At 40.3% G+C, this 17,961-nt stretch overlaps 1 protein-coding gene across 4 annotated transcripts in view; it reads right to left on the reverse strand.

The window, feature by feature from the left end:
• Window positions 1–1,257: 1,257 nt before the first annotated feature.
• Window positions 1,258–17,961, reverse strand: part of PRKD1 (protein kinase D1) — a 277,704-nt gene continuing 261,000 nt past the window's right edge. For 3 of the 4 annotated variants that reach the window (XM_090033538.1, XM_090033536.1, XM_090033537.1), the window contains 2 exons: window positions 5,828–5,913; window positions 1,258–2,242 (listed from right to left, as the gene is read on the reverse strand). In XM_090033538.1, the coding sequence (XP_089889664.1) occupies window positions 2,024–2,242; window positions 5,828–5,913 (305 nt within the window). In that variant the 3' untranslated portion in view covers window positions 1,258–2,023. The remainder of the gene's footprint in view (window positions 2,243–5,827; window positions 5,914–17,961) is intronic. The other variant, XR_016440336.1, reaches the window with a different exon arrangement.

Genomic DNA, 17,961 nt, shown 5'->3' on the forward strand with positions numbered 1-17,961 from the left:
TGGATTTGGTCATTTGGCCTCTGAGTCTGAATCCAACCTGAAGTTCAGGAGTTAGAGGAGCTCCAGGTGAGAATCATAGCCTTAAATCATGACTATTTCTGTTCATGTTTGTGTAGAGGACACTTTTTTTTGGAATGGAAAATTTTAAAAAGCAATCCTGTATGGCAATTCTCACAAACCTTCTTGTCAGTGAAGGGTCCACCTCTAAAACTGGTAGCTTCTGGGAGTCATAGCTCCTGGAGGCTGGAACCACTTGAAACCCTGTTCAATGTTCTGGGTCCATTTTCTACTGGCCTCTCCCAAGTCAAGCAGTAAAAAAGCATTGATAGGCTCCTTTTTGACCTTAGAAGTCCCCACAGGCAAGTAGTTAAATAAATATTTTTTATAGCTTTTTCTAGGTGAGGTTCAAGAGCTAGAGGGAAGGAGATGGGAGTCATCAGATGTAGGGAAGGTTGTATGATAAACAAAGGTGGGTAAAGGTGCTGTAGATCTTCCTCATGTGAAGATCACCTTAAAAAAAATCCCCCTGAAGATCAAGGGTATTGTGATCTGTCCCCAGAGTTTGACTAATACAGATTTTGATTAATTTACTTTTTTGTTGGGGCCCTTTATCACAGCTTCTGGATATGTAGCATATGTAATTTTTACTCCTTTTTCTCAGTATACACACATGAACTGATCAGTGGCATAAATTAACTGCAAGACCCCAGTACTACATGTGTGGATGCTTGGACCTCCATGTCTCCGAATTTCTCCAAATCAAGAGCAGAATGGGTTAGAATGAGAGAGATCATTTTAAAAAAAAAATAGCAATTTGTCTTGATGGTTCCAACCAAAGGGCATTCTAATTCAGCTGTTAGCCCTAACAGAGTCAAACTCTACAGGAAAGTAAAAATCTAGTTTTAGGGAACAGCTTTTCAACCTGATTCTGCCTGTTGGCCCCCTCCCCCTGCCCCCCAAAGTCAAAGCTCCTATTGCCTTGTATGGTGCAAAATCAGACCTCAAAACCAAGTCTGGACTGCACTAAGGGCATTAGATCATTCCAAGTCTTTTAATCACTGAAGCAAACTGCTTAATGATGCATTTCACATCAGCTTGGCAGATAACACATTCAAAGAGCACTTCCTTGTGGAGAGAGGAAAGGTCCTGTACCATCTACTCCCTTCTAATAATCTCTGAGGCATTTCTAGGTTTACTTAGCTCAGGAAAAGCAGTCCATGTCACTTTAAACACACAAAAAAGATTCACCAAAGGGAATCATTTTAACAAGACTTTTATTGAAAACATACACAAAGGCAACATGTTTTTCAGCTTCTGAATTTACATTTTTAGAGCAGAATGTTTTAAGAAAAGAGGAAATACAACTGACATATACTGCAGTTTACATTACTAAGGCATTTAGGCTTAAGAGCAGGTTGCACCATATGCGTTTGTGTGTCTATGTATACATAAATACACATACACACAGACTGGGCATCTTATTTGGAACTGTACAGTATTATAGAATTTCCTATCTTCATGCTTTTTTGAATTTTTTTTTTTATCTCGGCATTTTTTCTGCATCAGGTAACCTTGATCCAAATAGTAGAAGTTGTTCACAGAACAGCAGTAAATAATCTACTCTTCAAGAGTTTGCTTACATTTACAATACTAATGGTGCACACAGAAGAGATCTTTATGGAAAGGTTCTCTCTTACCAAAATGAGGCTAAAATAAGAAAAACACTAATTTGCAAAGGCACAGTGGAGACAGGTTTTAATGCATTAAATACAACATGAATCATTCACAATAACAAGTTTAGTGTTTCTGGGAACTTTTGTTAATACAACACAGTTGGTCACACAAAATAAAAATGCTTCTGTTGATTTGTCTTGGCAACTCAGATGCATCAACAGTGGTAACAGTATAACAGCTTTGTTCCCATCTGATGGAAAATAATGGCAGTTCTGCAAGGCAAATGTTAAACCTGACCGTATGTATTTATTAATTCCACAGTGTTTTGACAGATTATAGGGGATGCAATTTAAAGGATGCTGACACGCTCACTGAGGGCTTTCATCTCTGTTTCCTCTGGCTCAGTGTTTTCGTTGTGGTTCGCACTAGGTGTGATTAGGTGTGCTGGATACTGCAAGCCATGCTCCCCTGCATACTGTTCCCACCGTGAATCGTCACTTTCATGGGTGATGTAACGTTCTCCTATTTTACATTCAAGTTCTCTTAAATCCAACCAGGTTTGGTAGTCCTGATTAAAAATAAGCAAACAAAAGAAGTGGTATTAGGTTGAATAAAACCTCTAATGATATGAGAACTAGCAATTAGCTCTGCTTCTAAAATGCCATACCTTGAGATTACATTTTTATTTCTCTGGAATAATCAGTAAAGCACAAAATTAGCCTGTAAGAGAGACCAATTTTTTTTGCAAAAGGTTCTTTAGTTAATTATTTTAGTTAGACTTCCTGGCATTGGAGGGAGAGTGATTAAACTGTCTCTATTATGCTTATATAAGTGGTCCTCAACTTGGTGGTGTGGACTCTTCAATGTTACTCATGATCACAGGAAATGTTACTTTCCGTATATACATGTTTCTTCATACTGACAGAGAGAGCAATGTCTGATACTGGTTGTCACCAATTTACTTGCTTAAGTACTGTTGCATATCAGCCAGAAAGGACTGGAAACCACTGAATGCACTGGAGGCTACAGATATTTACATTATCTGAATTAAAAGAAAAGGGAGGGTGGGGGATTAGCAATTTAGGCCAATATCCCTTCCCATTAGGCATACAGCTGATGAGGAAAAACACCTCTTAAACCTCATATCTACATTCTTCTAGCTTTCTATAACAACTGCAGAGTAAACTATCAACTTAGCGTATAGTAATTAGTGAGAAGACAGGGTGTCAGTTTTAGCATAAAGGTTTTTAGGATTTAGATCCTAAGGAAGCACTGATACGTAGCTGCCTAGGACTCTGAATTAGCCTTAAAGGCTGCTTGTACATACCATGGGGAGTTTAATTTAGTTTAGTTCTCCCTAAATTGAAATAAGGGGGTGTTAAAAACACTGCTTCAATTTAGGGAGAATTAAACTGAGCTAACCCCTTGTGGCATGCACACAAGTGTGGGGGCCCGCTCCTACCTGCCTCTTTGGTGGTGGGGGCAAGCTGTTGGTGGACTGAGTGGTCCCTGAGCTGGGGGGGGGGGCAGATGGTATCCACCTGCTGGCACCTGTCCTGGACAGTCCCAGGGGATGCCACAGACACGGACGGAAGCACTGCAAGCCATGAAGGGAAGTGCCAGGCCCCTGCACAGCTCAAGCAGGCAGGCAGGCTCCAGGGAGAGGGGGAAAAAAAAAGATCAGGATCACTGCTCTACTTATTTTTTTCCCCCTTTTAGTGGAGCCTGCCTGCATGGGCTGCTGTTGGGTCCCACAGCCCCTGAGTTGCATGGGGCCTGCCAAGCTCCCAGCAGGTTGGCTTCCAGTGCCCTGTGCACTGTTGTACTTCGCTAGGTAGCAAACTAAAAAACCTCAGTGGCGTTTTATCCTGCTATGTACCCAAGTCATTTAAAGTGAAATACGCTGCTGAGAGTGCAAACAGCAATGCCATTAAAGCGGTGCAGAAGGGCATTTAAGCTGCTTTAAAGGCCAATTTTGTAGCATGCTCAAAGGCCCAAAGTTCTTTGTACAATGAACTGTAGGAAAGAAAGGATGATCTAAGTATTAGACTGGGATGCAAATTTTGTAAGCCTGTTTTATAGTAATTTAATTTTCATGTATAAATAGATGCTATGCTAAGAAAAAGCTCATATACTCTGTACTTTCACAGCTACATTATTGACAGAACCAATTCAACTGAATTATAATTGCACAATATATGCTGAACAAAACCCACGTCTTAAAAAAAATGTGACTTAGGAGTTTAATTTCCTAACATGCTTTTTCAGAGCTGGATTATCTTGCAGATCATTATAATATAAAGCAATTAGAGTGTCACCCAAGGATTAAAGAGTTCTAGATCTGTATTCAGCTCCTAACTTAACCAGAGATTATGCAACACTGAGACAATCTGATTTGTGCCTCAGTTTCTTATTTTATGTCAGAGTGGAAATGTGAGGATAAAAAACCATTAATCAATCAATGGGAGACACTGAAATACTGCACTTTTAAGGGCTATATTTGTATCGAAATTGTTAGGCATTGGGAAAAGTTATTTTAAGCCAGGAAAGCTTTATAGAGACCACACACAATGAAGGGAAGACAAGCATTACAAGATAGAAAAATCAGTTCAGAAACTGAGCATTTCTTGGCTAGGCCATAACAGAAATGTTAATATTTGTTTGGGAGATATTTATGACGGTCAAAGAACCACTTTTGCCAATAAGGACAAATTTGCTTGAGGCCAGATAAACAAATATTTTATGATCTGTTTAAAGGAAAAATGGGATGTAGAAAAACTGCACAGTTTATAAACCACTAAAAACATTTGACAGATTCAGTATCACTGATACTATTATTTGAAGGATTGATTAAAAATCCAAGGAATAATTCACATGTGGTCATTTCTTTTGTTTTGTTTTGTTTTTTTAGTTTGTCATTCAGACATGAGCTAATAATTGATAACACCAAGTCTGTGGCAATTGCAGGATACAGGCAAATATTTCTCTGTGAGCACTTCATACTTTGGGAGGCCAAGATGCCATACGGGGGAGGGAATTAGAAAAAACTCTTGAGCCTTACATATAACATAGGTACAAGAAAAGTGTTCTCCTGACTATTTGGAGATGTGGAATTTGTCTTAGATTCTCATGGCTTAATGACAAGTAACTTGTGACATTTTTGAGAGAAACATCTTGCCTGCCAGGGACAGGGGGTTAGACTAGATAGCCCACTGAAGTCTCTTCTGACTCTCTGAATCTAAAGACCAGCACCCTCTAACAGGTCTTCCTAATACATATGCCAATACAATCAGTTTCATAACACCTCATCCATAAAGCCTGTTCCTATAAGAAGCTGAATATGCATCGCTCTTGTGGAAGGGTTTTCAGGATCTCCCTGAATCGGGTCGTAAATGCAGATTTAAGTGCTAGCTGAAGGACTTCAGTACCTTGTGTAGTACTATAACAATTGTTGAAATTTTGGGCTAGCCTTTTATGCTACTTCTGCCTTCTCCTAAAATGAAACTTGATAAAATTCAGTGGCTATGCACTACTCAAGCCAGATTTAATCTGAAAAATGATTGTTTAAAATTGTTTGGGAACAGCAGCTTTAAAACTTGGAGAACTCTCTTTATTTGGAAAAGAAAAAAATTATAGTAATATTGTGTTCTTATTGAAGAAACAGTGGAAATGATTACTATCAGGAGACCTGCTATTGAATTATAACCTTTGCAAATAAGTGAATTAGACCTGCTCTAAATCGCATTAAAGTCAATGTCATTCTATCAACTACAAGAATTCTTTTTCAAGATTAAAAACAAAACCAAAAAAACCCATCAAGGAGCCTATATAGCAAAAAAATATATTTTTAGCTAGTTTGACACATCTAATCTTTTTTTGTTTTGTTTTGGCAATAATATTTCTCATTGGTTCATCTATTGGACAGTAGCAAGTTTGATAATGTAACAAAATCTTCATAATATGAGGCTCTGCTACTATAAATTACAATTCTGTGAGTAAATTTGTGCAGAGAGAAAAGCTTAAGAAAATTACAAGGCACAAAATTACCCATACTCTATTTAAAGATATAAATACAATGTGCACATACAGAGTGTGTGTATGTGTGTATACATATACATGTAGAAAGGAGAAAGCATGAAATTGATAGTGTTACCTGCAACCATGGGTGGCTTAATGTTTTGTCCACACTGTAGCGTTTTCTCATTTTCACTTGCAGCAAATTATTTATGAGATCAATCGCTGAAAAGAAGTAATATCCGAACACATCAGCTGAATATACTTGTTTCAAGCTCTGCATGATTCATTTTCCTTTCCCCCCATTAAGGACCAGATACTGAGACTGGAAAGAGTGAGCAGTTACCAAACATGAGACAAAGGATTTTTGTGGGTAATATCTTTTACTGAATATCGGCATGGCTGGGATAGACTTAGATAAGCTTTCAAGTGTAGCACATTGTTCTTAAGAACTTCTTTTGTTAAGCCAGTCAGAAAACTTAAGTCTATCCAAGCCATGCACTTGGGCTAATGGAAGATATCACCCATAATAATTCAGGCTTCTCAAATTTCCTGGGCCATCATGTCTACAATATCACTCCTACTTACCATACAATAACTTCAACTCTTTGAGATGCAACAATCAATGTTGATTCCACAGTGTGTGTAGACCTAATACATGTCAGACACTTATATTTAGCAGTGTTACTTGGGATGATACATGAACTTGCAGCTCTTACCCTTGTGTGAGGCCATGAATGGTGACATGGGTGAGACCACCCTGAATGTCCTTGCAATTCCAAACCTCATAGCTGAAAACTTAAATACAAAACTTGGGAATATAGGCCCCATGAAGACAACCTCCTCTGATAAACCACTGTGTGTCAGCATGGATCCCACTTCAGGTGGCTGCCAAGAAGTATCTACACTCGATGATGGGTTGAAGGAGATGCAGTTCAATTGAATCAGGACTGAAATTAATATTCTTCCAGGCTTGGCATCTACTCTGGCTACTCTTTCAAGTGTTTCACGTTTTAGGGACACTGACTCGTGTCTATTAAGTAGTTGCTTTAAAAATCTTTGAAAATGTATTTCTGAAGCAGGCCAATGATACTGATTGCTCACAAGTGAAGCAAAATTTAGATGCTTTCAGGGAGAGGTTCAACCAATGGGCAACAAGTAAAGATACATTTAATAAGTCAGTTTGAAAGTAGTTGGGATAAAGTCATCAGGCTTTTTCAATGCACCCAAAAGGGTCACAAAGAAGGGGTAAAGAGTCTGAAGGGTTTAGTTTTGTTCCTAATAGCGTAAAGCTCTGGATACATCTAATGCAAGTAGTGCTCTCCCTCCTCCTTCCTCCTTGAAGAAAGAAACATGCTGTTTCAGGAAAAAAATGGTGAATACTGTGGATGGCCACCATATTAATAGTTCTGTAAAGACCAGTGACATGACTCATGGAATTTTATCACCATATTGTATACAATTATAAATAAAAACCGAGGTCTAAGGAGAAGCTCTTGTTACTGGAATCTAGGTTGCTAAGGCATGTTTCTTTGGAGCAGGTTAGCAAAAAGTGCTAGGAAGTTATAATACTCCTTTTCCAACCACTCATTCAACAAAGTGGACTACTTGCAGCACTATACTCCCTGCCACTGAGCGCAACACAGGGTTTAGCAAGTCTCCCTTGCTTGAGAGAATACATGAGCAAGTTTCTTCCAGCTTTCAAGAATATGACTGTTAGCCAGCAATAGAAGCAATAGGTTCTAATATATAGTCTTAAATTTCAGGAGAATGTGCGGCTTTGCAAGAAACGTGTGCTTGTTTAGGAGCACAGAACTGGAAGAGACTTTGAGTTGTGGAGTTCTGTCCCTGGCTATTACAGGATATTACATCATTAATTGAGGTCAGTCCTAGTGAAGGCAAGAAAATTTTTTTCACATGAAGTAGCATATTGAATTAAAGCCTATCAAACATGTGGAAACTTCCTCAAATGAATTTAATTAGCTTAAGATAACACCGCATCTCTTTTGTTGTGAAGAACTGGAGTAAAACGTGTGCATGCAGTAAGCAGGAAAGTCAACTTTTGTCTGAGGGTCTGCAGGCATATCTAGACTGGACTCTCTCTTTAATCAGAAGTGAATTTATTCCCAGTTAAACTGAGATATTTAAACATTTGTAAAAGCCTGACAAGTTTTTTTGCAGGGCACAGAATGTTTGGGTTTTATACAAGTATAACAACTATGTTTGCAATATTGTGGAAAGCACTGCAAGATTACCACTAACTTACAGTTTGTTTTGGAACACTGAAATAAAACCTGAAACTACAAAATACTATTAATTTGTCTTATTTCTGGCCCCTTGTAAGAGACCAGCCTGATGCCAGTAAAACAAAACTTGTGATGTGGCTTCATATGTACTGGAAAGTTTGGCCAGCACAGGTCTCTTGATCAAGGATGTGATCTTTTCCCCACCTTGTCATGAACAAAACTACACAAAAGATCTACTGTAGACCCAGTTATACTAGCAGAGTGTTTTTTTTTCCCAGTATAACTTGTTCTTTCACGCTGTACTGACAAATGAATGAACAAAAAACAATGTTGGGGTGCCTTGACTAAATGGCTTTCTTTATGTACCTAACATAGTATATTGATAATATATATCAAGATATTGGTATAATTATGGAGACAAATGCTTGTAAGTATAGACAAGTTAAATATTTACTGATGGAGCAGGATCTAATGCATATCTTTGAGCTGTAACATGAATTTGACCTTCTTGTACTTGATGTTCATTCATGTGACTTATTCATTAATGCATGAAACAGAGTTTCTATTAACATTATGCTGAAACTGGCCTGTGTAAATACATTATTGCAAGCAACTGCAATGTTTATTCCTGACTTTAAAACTATTCTCCACTACCAGAGCACCAGGGTCAAATTTAATGCATGGAAAAAACTGCAGGGTTTCTGCCAAAATGCCATAATTGTGAAGGCAGGTATTAAGCAGCTAATCAAAAAGGAAAGCATGTGCTAATATTTCACATTGGCTTATTGGGAAGTAAAAATGGTCCTAAAAGATTTTGCCTAAAAAATGTATGGAATCTGACAATTTCGTAAATTTTAATAAATCCATATAGAAGAATTGAAGCATGCAGAGAATCATCTAATGACTTATGTCGCATGTTACACACACAGGCTCTTGAACCTACAGGGTTGAGATAATGAGACTATGCTGGATTAAATAAACTCAGACACAAGAGTAGAGACCTGGGGGAATATTCATTACAAGTTAGTTTTTGTAACTTATGGATAAATGAGAAAAAGCCCTTGCAGGCCATGTGAATGTGATGGTTGCGGAGGTTCAAATTACAACGTAAGAAAACAGCTAAAAAAATTCTGATAGCGTTAGATGATAGCTGTGGTTGTCCACAAATTATGTAAGAGGCAAAAAATTTCTGCTGATACACTTTTTTTGGACTACTGTATAGTTGGGGAAAAAATGAGATACACTTTTGAATACAAAACATTCTTTTCCAGGTCTGGCAAACTTAAAACTGAGTTATAGCTGAGTGACAATTCTGCAGTACAACCAAGTAGATTAAGTAGGTGGTGAAATTCCCTAGGGAAGCCCAAATTAAGCCCAGAGCTTGTTGCATGATGCCTGAAACTAGTTTTAAAGTAAATTAAGACAGGACACAAACAACTAGTTGCCAGCAAATAGCAAAGAAGGATGTTGAATTTAAATTCCACAGAAACTACATCACCACTATGCAGTTTAAGTTAACTGGGTTACTGTATAAGTGAAAGCACTGAACTGCATATAAGGGCATATTATGATGATTTAGAGCCTCAGCATTTTGGGATAAACTTCAGATGAAGATAGGCCATTGCAATGGAGAAAATTATGAGTGGAGGAAACTGTCAGACCTGTTTCAAGAAACAAATGAATAGAATAAATATGTGATTTCCTAAAACCTGCCTAGTGCTTTGCCTGTTGCTTGTGTTTAGGCTGTCAAATTTGAAAGCATACTGTTTGGGCTTTTACCAATGATGTGGAAAAGTTGTGATGGATGGGGGCGGGGAAGGGGGAGTCATGTGCTGGGCTTCCAGGATCTTTGCATTTTGTTGCCGTTTTCCCTCTTAAACCTACCTTTTAATTTGTATTCAATAATGCCTAGGACTATGATTCTCAACCAAGGTGCTATGAGATCCTTTCAGAGGCGGTTCAGGATGTCACACAATGTTAGCACTGGTAGGTGTATAAATGTAATTCATAAAATCATGTGACCTGTTGCAGTAAATATAAGTTCTTTGCAACAGAAGAACTGCTCTATTATTTTCCATAGTGAAAAATAGTAAGAGCTGAAATTTTCTATATGGTGCCTTGCATCTAAACTTGTTGAGAATTGTTGGCCTAGAAGTTTCAACAAGGCCATTATACTAAGCTCTGTGCAAAAACTGAACAGATCTCTGACCTGGAGAGCTTACGGTCTTAGAATAATATGACGTAGAAATAACCAAGGCAGCAAAAGTAAATGACGCATGCTGGAAATCACAGTAGCTCAACCATTTAATTATTAAGTGTTTTTGTAGGCATTTTGCAGAGAATATGGTTTTGTTTCTCCTTAAAAAATCTTGTTTCTAGATGTTTACTGAGGAGCTTTCTCAATGGAGAGTGAAAAAAATATAAGAAAAAAAACAGCAGTTTGCTAGAAAATGTAACAAATAGGCAATCAAGATTGGAGTCATTGCCAGAATAGAGGCAGAAGTTAGTGTCTCCACAGCCCATAGGAGATAGGTGGAAAGGGATTTTAGGCTGTGAAAGTTCTTATGAATAAAGGTAAGGGGCTGTGTGATGTAGTGGAGAAGGGGGAGCCAATGGTTGGATGTAAATGGGAAGAAGGATGGGGAGGAGATGATGCCTAAGTGTTGACCCAGGGAATTGATTATTGCAGTAAGCTGATGAGTGGATATAAAGTGGGGGAAAACCAGGAAGTAGTTCAGCCACTGTGGCTTTGATAATTTTTAACTGTAGGTTTGGAACGGGAAGGCCAGATTTTACGGAAGTTCTGCAAGAAGAAATGGCAAGATTTGGATGTGGCTGAACATGCAAGAGAGCATGTTGACTCAGGAATGGCAACTAGGTTATAGTCTTGACTGACAGACAAGATCATGGTGCAGTCCTTAAATAGGCCTCATTGTGTAAACTTGTGCAAAATACTGCTAAATAATGTTAACATGTAAATTGTACTACAAAGTGCAAAATGAAAAAGAAAAATCACACCACTTTTCCCTGGAATACTCAGAAGCATATTTTCTCACAACTGCTTCCCTCCAATTTCTTTCCAAATATTTCTGTTCTATAAACTATTAAACTATTTTTTTTAATGAGAAAATTCTATTTTCCTTTTTTGAATGCTCAAATTACTTAATTGTTTTCAGTCAAAGATTTTCCAAACCGTAAGTCACTGTAATCAGATACTATACAAATGAAATTTAAACAAAAGGGTGAAAAATTAAGAGGGTTACAAGCAAGCGAGGGTAGGACTCAGAAGAAAAACACTTAGAAAACTGGTGATTGTTATTATTCCAGCTGTAATGCTATTCTTTTTCCTACATTTTTTTTGCTACCCTCTACATTCCAGTTTCCAAATCAGTATGCTGTTGCTTGGCAATACTAGGAAGAACATCTACAGAGCAGGGCCAAACATTAACTAAAAGTGAGAGAGCAACAAACACTACATTATTCTCTCTACTTCATGAACAGTCAATTAATTTCAGTGTAATCGGACGGTAAGAAATTAACTCTGTACTTCTAATTCCAACTTGATTTCTATTAAAAACCCAGAAAACATGTTGCTGCTCTTCATCACCAGTCCTTTTTATACCAGACACACAACACTTTAAATAGTCTGCTTTTATTAATCACTGCTTTATTAATTCTATTTTTAACATAAAAATTATGTCCTCAATTACTGGCAAAATGGGTACTTCATAAAAAATCCACTGATCCAAACTAAGAAGTGAGGTACACAAATGAAAAAACTTGGTATGTCAAAAAGTATAGGATGCAGCAGACGGAATTCTGTTTTCCCTTACATGGCAAAGCAATTTAGGCATGTAAGTGGCATTTTAAAGCACTTATGCACCATTTGCAATTCTATTACCCATGCAGCATAGATGCATAAATATCAACAAGGCTACTGAGCCTGTGTAGCAGGTTAAGTACTGGCCAGGCAGATATCCAGCTCTGTGTGTACACTGAATGCATGTAAGTCTCAATATTTTCTACCTACCAAAAATCCCTAACTAGTGTGCGCTAGACACCAAAGGAGAAGTCTCTTGTGTTTTACCTCGTGTATTAAATGAGTGAATCCTGAGCAGTTACCAAGAAGGGAAACCTTGGGTTCTAGTTGACATTCACCCAGAGGGGTTTTCAACTTGCTGTCTGATTTCCTAGCTTAGTGTTCAAACCAGCAGGCCATTATTCAGGCATTAGTCAATTGCTTTTCCAACCCTCCATCTGAAGTTGGTCCACTGGGCAGTTAGAGAGAGGAAGCAGGAGATTTGCAGCCAGGAAGAAATGGACAAGCTAGAGAATGAACATAGCTCAGGCCACTGATGGACATTCATTTAAAGGCACGATAAGAGCTGATCTGTAATCCAAACAATAGTACCTCCTAGCATGCCATACATGAATGGTAGGACTTATGATTTTGGGACTGTACATCAGATCCAAATCAGAATCCTGGGCTCCTTCCTGCAATAGCAAGTTAAACACTGGGTGCCCAATAATTGGAGGATTGTCAGCTGGTTCTGGCATTGTACTGGAGTTTGAACTGGCCCCAGGGTGGCCCCTGACAGCCAGCAATCAGCTGATCATCAGCTGGCTCCAAGGGACTTGAGCCCTAGCGTAGCCCTGGATCACCTGATTGTCGGTGAGTAGGAACCACATGGGAGCTGGTTGTAGATCTCAGTGTGGTTCTAACTTTGACACGCATTCAGTTCAAAGTATGATGGAAACCAACCACAAAAATATTACACATTTTCCCCTTGGTTTCCCTTTTTGTGGTACCATTAATTCCCTGAACAAGTGGCCAGATTACTCTTTAAAAGGTGATCCTACAGACTAATTGAGGCTTAAGGGTTGTATCTTCCAGAGGCACTGGTGACATGGATGCTATGCTATGAAGGTTTAATAACGTGCTGTCAGCTGGTGAAGAAAATGGTGGATTCTCACTAAAGGAAGTTTTATCTGTTAAGCTACAAATAGGTCATTATTTCGCCTCTGAATCTCAAGATCATCTGAGCTTCCATATGAGGAGAGACTAAAGAGACTAGTCCTATTCAGTTTTCAAAAGAGATGCTTGAGGGATAGCATGATAAATGGTGTAGAGAAGGTAAACGGGGATTTATCATTTACTATCTCTCAGGAGCTAGGGGTCATACAATGAAACTTGTAGGTCATAAGTTTAAAACTAACCAAAGGAAGCAGTTTTTCACACAGCATGTAATTAAAATGTGGAACTCATGGCCACAAGATGTTGTGGAAGCTGACAGTTCAACCAGATTCAAAAAGGAATTGGACAAATTCTGGGAGGAAAGTTGCATCAGTAGCTATTGAACATGGGAGTTAGAGGTACAGCCTCTGAATCAAAACTTCCTATACTCTAAGTTCTGGAGGCTTCAAGTAGGAGAAGAATAAAGGAAAAACCCTGGTCAGATCCTGTTCATTCTTTCTTTCAGCATTGACTGTTTGGCACTGCGTGAAACAAGATAATGAGCAAGATGGACCTATGGTCTGACTCAATAATGGCAGTTCTTATCCTTATTCAGAAATGGAAAGGCCCTCAGCTTTGATTTTCTTCCCCCTGAAAACTTCCAGGAACTGACTAGCGGTATCTAACTTTGATGAAAAAATTTAACATAATATAGAAGGCATTGACCCAAAGCACTGAAATGATAATATAATAGTCCCAATATTAAAAGAAAAAAAAGTGATGACTGATCCTTGATAATATCACCCATTAGTTTTATGTGTATTCCTACCAAAAGTAGGGAGATATTTACTTTTTCATTTTAAGGCATGGATTTCTAAAAAATATTTTGGGAGAAGAGCAGCCTGGTCCTAGAGAAGGCTATTCCTAAATAGACCATTTCTTGATGTTGCAGCACTACTTAGGATCTAAATATGTAAAAAAGACAAAATCTTTTGTATATAGCCTTCACACATTTAAGGGGCAGGAGGCAGGGTAGAGGTGGTTGACTCCATACACAGATTAAAATTATGGAAAAAACTGGCTATAACATCAATGAATAAAGCTATTTTACAATTAATCATTACTTAGTATTCAAATACAGTATCTAGCATACAGCACTGTGAGATTGATGGTGCCCTCTCCAATAGTTTTCCAACTTAGATGGGTATGATAATGATGGTATTTGCTCTACTACTTTTAAATTTATTCTTGAATGATCTAAAAAGGTGCTAACACAGAATCAACTCCATGAACCCATGATATTGAATGACCTTATCCCTGTCTTCCCTTATGAACATGATGCATTAACAATGCCCCCAAAGATTACTAGATGCTTTTCAGCACTTTCTCCTGTTTTTTTCATGTCCTTGTGGCAAGGTATTAAGCAGAATTTGCAGCTTTGTTGGAATCCAACATGGTCGTGCCATGAGCACTTTGCTGCTCAAACTTGCAAGTTCTGGGCTGTAATCGTGGGTTGTTGCACCTCTCATGGCTTGAAAATCATCACACCTAAATTCAAGGTATTAATTTTTGGGGGATGGAAGGAAGAACCAAGTTTGGTTTTTACAGAAGAAACCACAAGCATGTCTTATTTTACATACTGTATTTACCTAATTAAACAACGAGATTCCCCTGGTATTTAACACAGCAAGAAAAAAAACCCAGTGGTTCAGCTTTAAGAAGAAGCCTGATCCATGGCCTGGTAGCTAGCAAACCCTGCAGGAATACGCAGACCCAAACCTCTTTGTGGGAGGGGGCGGGGGGAGGTGGAGGACCTAGAACCTCAGTCCCCTGAGTACCCTAACCACTCGGCTACTGGGGCTGAGTACCAACCTCATTTTTGGCAAGGTTCTTTGGGTAGATGTGGTATCTTTTTATTAAACCATTTGAGTAGTTAGAAAAAAGCTTTCAGGCACAGTCACCCTTTGTCAGGTATAGGGAGTTTCTGCTGCTCCCTAAGCCTGACAAAAGGTGACTGTGCCCAAAACATAATAGTGCAAAAATGCTACTTGTATATTGAGGAAAATTGTCATTTAGGTTTGTAAAGTGAACTTGCTATATATCACCAAGCTCTTGCTAGATAAATCCAATAGGGCTGTGTGAAGCTTTGGTCCCTGATTTGATTCAGCCTGATTCAGTAGACGAATCTCTGAATCAAAATAGAATCAGAGGACCCTTTAATCCCTCTGAATTGAGTTGAAATCCTCTGAATCTATTTGGACATAGACACAGCTTTAAATATTTTTTCTGCATACCTCTAGGTAGCAGGGACTCACGAATGCTGAGATGCTGAAGCACAATGAGTGTCCCACAGGACTGCAGGGGGCTCCCCAGCATGCTTGCCAGCAGAGCTGGAACTGGGCCAGAAGCACTTTTGGCCCACTTCTGGGTCCGCTGCGGAGCATGCAAGGGGAGCCTCCCCCCCCGATCATTGACTGGTGCCTCCTGGATCTTGGGGTGGTACGTGGGGTCCCCCCACAGTTGATCACTGAGCTGGGGAGGTGCGGGGGGTGGGGCGCACGCTCCCCAGCAGACCTGGAACTGGACTGGAAGTACTGCTGGTCCACCTCCACGCTTGCTGCCAAGCACATGGAGGCCCTCTCCTCCCCTGTACTCCTGTGGGATGCTCCATCTGCCCCAGCATCGCAGTGTTCATGAGCTGCATCTGCTACCTCAAGGTATGTAGAAAAAACTTTTAAAGCTGTGTCCATGTCCGAATTGCTGATTCTCCAAATCGGCATCAAATCTTCAGATTCGGATTCAGCTGAATGTAATTGGGGACAGCGATCTGAATCTACTAATTGAATCTCTGTCCCTGATTCAGGATGAATCTGAATCAAATAGGGCCCACTTTGCACACCCCTAATATCCAATAGGTAAGAAGACCTTTCAGTAGAAAATTATTTTTCATCATGTCCATATTCTAAAGCCTTAATATGAAATGTAATTCCTTCTATTGACATAGAATCAATGAGTTGGAAGGGACCTAGACAGATCATCTAGTCCGACCCCCTGCCATGGGCAGGAAGGAGCACTGGGAGTGGTAGGGGTCATAAGACCCCAGCCAGGTGCCTATCCAGTCTCCTCTTGAAGATTTGCAGGGAAGGTGAGAGCACCACCTCTCTGAGAAGCCTGTTCCAGGCTCTGGCCACCCTTACAGTGAAGTAGTTCTTCCTAACATCTAACCTAAACCTGTCCTCCCTCAGCTTGTGGCCATTGTTCCTGATGACTCCAAGGGGGGCCCTGGTGAACAGACTTTCCCCGAGTCCCTCCTGGTGGCCCCTGATAAAGTTGTAGGTAGCCACAAGATCTCCCTTCAGTCTCCTCTTGTGGAGACTGAAGAGATTCAGGTCCCTCAGCCCCTCCTCATAGGGATGGCCACGGAGGCCCTCAACCATACAAGTGGTCCTCCTCTGGACCCTCTCCAGGTTCTCCATGTCCTTCTTGAAGTGCGGCGCCCAGAACTGGACACAAGACTCCAGCTGTGGCCTGACCAGCGCCGCATAGAGGGGGAGCAAGACCTCTCTGGACCTGTTAGTGATGCCCATGTTGATGTATGACAGGGTGCGGTTGGTTCTGCCTATTGCTTCGTCACATTGGCGACTCATTCATCCTGGAGTCAGTCATGACTCTAAGATCTCTCTGCCTCTGTCTGCTGAGAGGGTCAGCCCCTAACCTATAACCATAATGCTGGTTCCCTCTCCCCAGATGCAGCACCCTGCACTTGTCCTTGTAGTGAACTGCATCCTGAACTTGAACAGGGTGCTCTCCACACCCTTGTCCAGGTCGCTAATGAAGATGTTGAACAGCACCAGTCCAAGGACTGAGTTCTGGGGGACTCTGCTGCCCACACCCTCCCAGGTTGACATCGACTCATCCACCACCCCCCTCTGGGTTCGCCCCTGGAGCCAGTTTGCCACCGAAGTGACCGTGCATTCATCAGTGCTGCAGTCCCTCAGCTTGCCCACCAGAATTGGGTGGGACACTGTGTCAAAGGCCTTCTGGAAATCCAAGAAGATGACATCGACTTCCTCCTTCCCATCTAATCTCTTTGTTACCTGGTCACAGAAAGAGATCAGGTTAGTCAGGCAGGATCGGCCCTGCACGAACCCATGCTGGTTATCCCTCAACATCACTTCCCCTTCAGGGCTCTCACAAATGTGGTCCTTGATAATTTTTTCAAAGACCTTCCCCAGGATAGAAGTGAGGCTGACTGGCCTGTAGTTGCCAGGCTCTTCCTTCTTCCCCTTCTTGAAAATAGGGACTACATTGGCCCTTTTCCAGTCCTCAGGGACTTGGCCCGAGCACCAGGAGTCCTCGAACCGCCGTGCCAATGGCTCCGCAATGACACCAGCCAATTCCCTCACCACCCATGGATGAAGGTCATCTGGGCCTACTGACTTGGACACATCTAAGCCCTCCAGGTAGTCCTTAACTAGGTCTGAACTAACAGTCAGGGGACTCGCATCTTTCCTGGGCCCCTCTACGCTATCACCCAAGAGCACCCCATTGTGAGCAGACAGGAACACAGAGGCAAAGAACTTGTTGACCTTCTCGTGCGTGTCCATCACCAAGTGCCCTGCCCTGCCTCGTAGGGGTCCAATGTTACCCCGAGACTTCTTCTTGCTACCTATATACTTGGAAAAAAGACTTTTTGTTATCATGAGTGCATTCATTCGCTCAGTTTCCACTGCTCTCCACATCATAATGAGCAGTAGTTGGTGGTGGCAAAAAGGTAACAGCTATGAAGCCCAATGCCAAAATAGCTCAAGATATCTAAATGCTACATTCTCACAGGATTGGAACATTTATATTTGGCAAACCTAAAATATAATAAACTTCAATATGAATTTGATGCTGCATAGTCAAATTTGGTCCTGCAAAAATAGGGACAATTTCCTTCTAAGTTCCCAGATCAAGAAATGTTGAGTATAGCTGTCATTTTGGGTGTAGTTGTTATTTTTAACATGTTAACAACTGTTTAGCACCCATTAACTAGCATGGAAGGAAGAAAGGAGGGAGATGTTGGGTACT

The sequence above is a fragment of the Crocodylus siamensis genome, chromosome 2 (genome assembly GCF_052110815.1).
Source record: "Crocodylus siamensis isolate JL-2025a chromosome 2, ASM5211081v1, whole genome shotgun sequence".
NCBI classification, from domain to species: Eukaryota; Metazoa; Chordata; order Crocodylia; family Crocodylidae; genus Crocodylus; species Crocodylus siamensis.